General features: G+C 34.8%; 1 protein-coding gene across 2 annotated transcripts; it reads right to left on the bottom strand.

The window, feature by feature from the left end:
- Window positions 1–2,057: 2,057 nt before the first annotated feature.
- Window positions 2,058–3,292, bottom strand: LOC118045612 (uncharacterized). 2 transcript variants are annotated; one of them, XM_073412811.1, is made up of 3 exons: window positions 2,841–3,292; window positions 2,402–2,752; window positions 2,058–2,080 (listed from the first exon to the last, which is right to left on the bottom strand). In XM_073412811.1, the coding sequence occupies exons 1-2, from the start codon at window positions 3,198–3,200 to the stop codon at window positions 2,432–2,434; spliced, it is 681 nt and encodes a 226-aa protein (XP_073268912.1). In that variant the 5' UTR covers window positions 3,201–3,292; the 3' UTR covers window positions 2,058–2,080; window positions 2,402–2,431. The 2 variants fall into 2 exon arrangements, with proteins under 2 accessions (XP_073268912.1, XP_034910176.1); XM_035054285.2 differs by lacking the exon at window positions 2,058–2,080 and having other exon boundaries at window positions 2,178–2,752.
- Between the last annotated feature and the right edge of the window lie 3,542 nt (window positions 3,293–6,834).

Here is a 6,834-nt window from a genome sequence, read left to right as displayed (position 1 = left end):
TTGCTAGTCTTTAAAACAAATTAGTGCTTTGCTCTCTAATCCTTTATCCTTTGTGTGATTGGAAATGGATCTATACTAATTAGTGCTTTGCTAGAACTGACTTCACAGTGTAAACATCAACCTTGTGAACCGAAAACAGCAAAAGAGTGTCTAATATTTCCAATTTCACAATTTAAAGGGTCAAGTCCAGTGACCTCACAGCACTTGACCCTAGCCTTTTCCACAAATAATTCTAACAAGCCCATGCGATTGCTTGTAGTTTGTTAACTGATCCTATATCCACTGATAATGGCTAAGCAAGCAAAGATTTTCAGCATCAATTTGCTTAATTCACACAGAACTGACTAAAAAATGAACCATTGCACAATGCTGGTGCATTTTACATGTATCATTACATACAAACATGCTAAAAAACATGCGATTGTTTCTGCAATTACACAAGTTGGCTCCAAAAAATTTGCTACTTAGTTCATGCAACATAGTAACTATAAAAAAAGCCAAAAGAGTTGTAGAACTCTTTAATACAAAAACAAATCCTCATCCAAAAGATTAATAGTTAATTTCCAAATCATGCATGCTGACCTCAAGACAGGACAATCAAATGAAAACAGACAACATATATAGCTAATGTGGGAAATTAACTTATCACCATGCAAGGAGGAGGCAACCATGAATTCTAACCTCTTTCACTACACAATTCTGCTAATTATATATATAACAAGTAAAACAGCAAGAAACAAAATAATTAATGAAGAAACAAAAATAAAACAGCAATCTTATTAACGAAACACAACAACAACAATCAAGTTTCCTTATATATATATATATATATATATATATATATATAACCATATGAATACATTCAAAACACCTAGGTTTCGGTGCACAGGAGGACAATTTGCAGACATCAAAGAACACACAGCATCAATAATACTAATTGTTAAAAATTAAATTGGGGGTTTTGATAAATTTTCAATTAAACATGCATAATTTCCATCAATCACTCTCTTCCAGACACAAGAATTGCCAGCATTGGTCAGGTTGAATAAAATCATTCAATTTATGAACCGTAACCCTAAAAATTAATTTGGGGGTTTTCATAAATTTACATTTAAACGTGCATCATTATGTTATAAATCATGGTAAAAACATATCATAAACATTATATTATCGAATTAATAGCCTAAAACCATTATTCAAAGTTTCGGGAAAAAAAATTCTTACCTGTGTTCTTCGGTTACAGGTGAGGGAGAAGGGTGAGGGAGATGGATCAACACAACAGAATCACACCTGAGATTGGGAAAGTTAGGTTAGAACTGTTTAGTGTAACTTAAATTGCAACAAAGAAAACAAAAACCATAAATTAATTACCTGAGCTATTGAAGAAAACAGTGCAAAACCTAACCCGTTTACAGAGAAGGGGCAAAACAGGATGTTCGATGGTGATGATGATGGGTCTGGTGCGATGTTGTCATGGGTCTCTGTTTTTGTTGGTTTAAAATGAAGGAGAAGAAGATGATGAACACGAAGGAGAAGAAGATGAACAGTTTCGGATCTGTTGAACAGTTATGGTGATTTTTTATGAGGGTGATGGATCGATGATTTTGTTCGAAGGATCGTTGGAAGAGTGGAAGAGTGGAAGAGTGAATGTACATTTTGGTTTTTTTGGATCTGTTCGGTGTGGGGCGGGGATCGAGAGATTGAAATAAACGGTCCGGATTTAATGTAATCAACGGTCTATATAATTTTAGTTTTATATTATTTTTTTTTTTTCAATTAGCAACGGAAAATCCGTTGCTAAATTCAACATAAATTTTGCAACGGATTATCCGTTGCTAAAGTCCGTTGCTAATATTAAAAAAATAATATATGTATAATCCGTTGCAAATCCGTTACTGAATTTAGCAACGGAATTATCCGTTGCTAAATTCTGATGCTAATGGCACCTGTTTTTAGTAGTGAACTTCCCACCATGCAACTTCATTAACTTGAAATGCAAACCTAGGTTATGACCACAAGGAACTATCGGCCAAAGCCACTCGAAGAGGTTAATCCTTCCTCTGCATATTCAGTCTCATAACTGAAGCAATCCCATTTTGCACACGAAAGAGTAAAAATAAAATCTGACAGCTTGCAACAGGCCAAACAATAGCAACAACGGCAAGCAACAAAAGAACTGACAAGAAGAACATTTTTCACCCAACAATTGAGACATGCAGAAAAGTATATATTTGTAGTTTGCCTCTAATCCAGAGAACATGTTCAAATGCTTTATAGAAAAATGTGAATCTACAAACAGAAGCACTCAATACAACAAACAAGCCCAGAAAGCCATATATTTCTCACTTTTCCCTATATTTATCTCTTAAGGAAAAACATAATGGTTCTAATGTAAGTATACCTTCTTATATAGCTTCACAAATGACTTGAGCTAGAAACCAGCCCATCCAGCAGGTTGAGTAGCTGGCTGGCTCTCCATAATCTTTGACCCACCTGAGTGCACTTCAGTATTAGATCCTGAAATTTGAGAGCTGGCAGCAGGAACAGCTGTAAAACTCTCTGATCCAAAACCCCACGAATCAATATTAGATGTTAATTCAGCAGCCTGCTTATTCTGGTGTGCGTTTCTGGTTCTAACAGACTGTGGACTGTTGCCTTTTGAAACAGGCTTCTGCCGTGACTTGTTATCATCTGCAAATGCTTGCCATGACTTTGACTCTGGGCTTGGGGTACTCCAGTCAGATTTTTCTTGCTGGGATGAGATTAAATATTGTAAAAACAAGAAGACAAATGGATCTCTATAACAACTACAATGGTGAAAACATCAATGAAAATAATACCGGAGGACTTGCAGATGGTTGAATTCTAGACGAGGCTTGATATTTATTCGGTGAAGGAGTTCTTGCAGCTAGTGTTTGCTTGAGCTCCTGTATCTCCTGTCTCTGAGATCGACAAATGGCAGATAGCTTTTCAAATTTCAAAGTTATTTCAGCCTTCTCAGAGTTTACCTGCTTCAGCTGCTCTTTAAGCCTCTCTATTTCAGCCTCTAGTGCTTCTTCCTTTCCTTCTTTGTCATTACTAACTCTTGGGCTGAGCTTATTGCTATCAAATTCAGCAACAAAAGTACTAAAAGCCTCATCTTGAAATAAACGAGTAGCAGCCGGTTTTGATGCTTTTGGCCTCTCCATCCCATGATCCATATCTTTTTGAGAGAAAGTTAATTCAAAGTCCTTGGAAGCACCATCCTCAAGCACATGTGATTTATTATGCACATTCCTCCTACCAGCCACAATGGTATTTGGGGTGTTAATACCATTTCTTTACGCAACCAATCCTCGTGCCCAATTTTTGAGATCAGTTAGGGTTCTTAGTGACCAAAATATTAGGTGGAGACTCTCATTCAAATTTTCCATTGACAAAAGACAAGAATTAAGAATTCCTTATTTCTCTATATTTTTCAGATATAGATACCTATGAGAGTGGATGATCGTTGCGACGCCACACACATGCAACAAAGAATATAAAGATTTGAGGAAGCTATTCATTCCTTGGTTTCTAGAGATAGAATCTATAACCATCTTCTTATTTATTCTTGAAAGATTTATTTGATGTTGTGTAGTTGCTTTACACTTTATGAAATAAGGAGGTGAAACTTTCAGAATTTTGAGTTGGATCAGGATGTTTACATGTGTTAATTGTTTTAAAGTAAATGCAGAACATGAACATAAATAATAGCAGAATGAACGAAAATAAGGAAAATGATTTTATTGATTGCAGAACACTCTTAAATATGGAGTTTTAGTTAGAAACAAAGATTATTAATTTTGAAAATTACATGATAAACAAATCAAAGACAATCAGATTTATTTTTAAAGACTTGGTCTTCAAGTAGAGACCTTCAACAACAAAATCTCCTGATCTTCTACAACTTTTAAGGCATTCTTTCAACACTCCTCCTTGTCTTAACTACTACAGACACTTAGTTTACTTCTTAGTTCTTCAAAACTTGCTTTTGAAAGAGTTTTAGCCAAAACGTCTGCAATCTGGTCATTGGTTCTACAATAAAGCAAAGTAACTTCTTCTTCCTGAACTTCTCTTAAAAAATTTAACTTGATTTTAAAGTGCTTAGTCCTGCCATAAAAAATAGGATTATTTGCAAAAAAAATACAGCTTGATTGTCAATATAAATTTGTGTTGGCTCAAGTTGACTCGTGTGCAAATCTGCAAGTCTTTTTGTTATCCAAATTGCTTAATTTACAACAATAGTAGTTGCTATATATTCAGCCTCATTTGTGCTTTGAGCAACCACATCTAGCTTCCTTTAAAACCAAGAGAACATGCCTAATAGGAAGATAAAATAATAGCTCGAAGTGCTTTTCATATTATCTAAAGATCCTGCCCAGTTATTTTTAGAATAGTTATAAAGCAAAAAAAATTGAAAATGAGAGAATTTTATATACCCTTGATATATCTCATAATCTTTTTTGCACCTTGAAAATGTAATTCACTTGCACAATGCATGAACTATGAGAGCAAACTTACAGCAAATGCAAAATCAGGTCTTGTTGATGTAAGATACATCAAACACCCAATTAAGCTTCTATATTGACCTTCATTTACTTTGTTTATTCCATCATTCTTACTGAATTTTTCCTTTAGATTCATAGGAGTGCTTGTGCTTTTGCAGTTCTCTATGTAAAACTTTTTCAGGATCTTCTTAGCATACTTCTTCTGATATATGAAGATTCCATCATTGCTTTGTTTTACCTCCATTTTAAGGAAGTAAGACACCAAACCAAGGTCTGTCATCTCAAATATATTGAACATTTTAGCCATTAACTCTTCTATTAGTGTCTTATCACTTCCTATTACAGTTTTCATTAGTTTCTTTTACATACAATGTGGCCTCACTTGGACTTTTGACAAAGCCAAGTTTATGTAGATGCTCATCAATTCTGTTATACCATGCTCTAGGAGCCTGTTTAAGGCCATATAATGCCTTCTTTAACAGATAGACCTTCTTTTCTTTCCCTTTGACTTCAAAACCATGTGGTTTTTCTATGAAAATCTCCTCTTGCTAATATCCTAAGAAAGCATATTTTACATCTAACTGATACAATTTCCAATCCTTTTATGCAGACAATGCAAGTAGCAATCTGATTGTATCAAGTCTTGCTACAGGCACAAAAGTTTTTAAGAAATCCACTCTAAACACTTGAGTATAGCCCTTCACAACTAATCTAACTTTGTATTTGTTTATATAACCATCTGTATTTTGTTTGGTTCTATAAACCCTTTTGATTCCTATAGCCTTTTTATGTAAAGGTTTTTCCATCAGCACCTAGGTATCATTCTTTTCAATCATTCTAAGTTCCCTTTTCATTATTTTAATCCATTATTTTTTCTTCACTACCTTTTAAATTCTACATGCTCACAAATAGCAATATTGCTACTTTTATAAATCTCATATAAGGATCTTGTACCTTTGACCGGCTCATCATCAATACGGGTCATTAATAATCTCCCAAGTTGAAGATTCTTGCTTCTCTTTTGAGGATTCCTACTTCTCTTTTGGTTCCTCCAATTTCCATTATTTATCTTCCATGAAGTTAACATCTTTACTTACTAGAATTTTTCTATTTTGAGGTTGGAAGATTCTGTAAGCTTTTGATGGATTGTTGTATCCAATGAACACTCATGATTCAGCCTCCTTATCCAATTTGTCTCTTTTAACTTGTGGCACATATGTGAAACAAGGGCGACCAAATTTTTTTAAATGTTAGAAGTCTGGTTTGTATCCAAACCAAGCTTCAAATGAAGTTCTTTTCTGCAACGCACTAGTTGGCATTCTGTTAAGCAAATACACCAACGTGTTTGCAGCTTCAGCCCATGGTTTTTTCGGCAGCTCTTTTTCATTCAACATGAATCTAGTCATTTCCATAATGCTCCTTTTTTTCTTTCACTCATACCATTTGTCGCACCCAACATCGCGGTGGCCCTAAAAATAATTCTCGATTATGGAAAAATGACAGATTTTCGGCATCTTGTTCTTTTAAAAAATATATATCTTGTCTAATTGAGTCGCCACCTAGTATTATGGTCACTAGGAACTCTAACTGGTCAACAGAGATTCTATGGTTCGGGACTGGTTACGTAAAAGAAAAGATATTATCACCCCTTAAACGTTCTGCCTAAGGGAAACTGCATTGCTTGTTTTGTCTTAAATTACTAAATTTTTATTGGTTTATGCTCTGATTGTTTATTCACAATATTTCTGACTCTGGCGCCAGTGAATATTCAACTACGGATAATTCCAACTCTGGCGTTGGTAACTATTACGTAGCTATAAAATAAATTTAGATCAATATTTTTTTATTCATGACTTTAACGCTAGTGAATAAAAAAATAAACTAAATTCATCTTATTACGCATTCACTTATTTTTTTTATTTCTTATGTATGTCGCACGTGTGCGGCGGCACGGCGATCGTCCACCCTTAAGGAAAAATCGGAATAATTTATTCCTGGCAAAATAAGGAGAGACAAGGAATTCTTGTCTCTACAAGTGAAAATATGGACTAGGAGTCGCCACCTAGTATTCTGGTTACTAGGAACCTTAACTGGTCTTTAGAGATCGGGTACGGAGACTGGTTGCGTAAAGGGAAGGTATTAGCACCCCAACTACGCCCTACCTAAGGTAGGCTGCATTGTTTTAATGTCTGATAAAATCTAAAATCGTGTTGTGGTTTTTGAATTGTTGGTTCGTTTACGGTTTAAGAAAAGTCCTCCTGTAAGGAGATCCTTATCTTTATCGGGTAAAAAACTAACTATTCGA

The sequence above is a fragment of the Populus alba genome, chromosome 1, assembly GCF_005239225.2.
Source record: "Populus alba chromosome 1, ASM523922v2, whole genome shotgun sequence".
Taxonomy (NCBI): domain Eukaryota; kingdom Viridiplantae; phylum Streptophyta; class Magnoliopsida; order Malpighiales; family Salicaceae; genus Populus; species Populus alba.
Note: the sequence above shows the minus strand (reverse complement) of the source record. Positions and strands in the feature narration are given on the sequence as shown.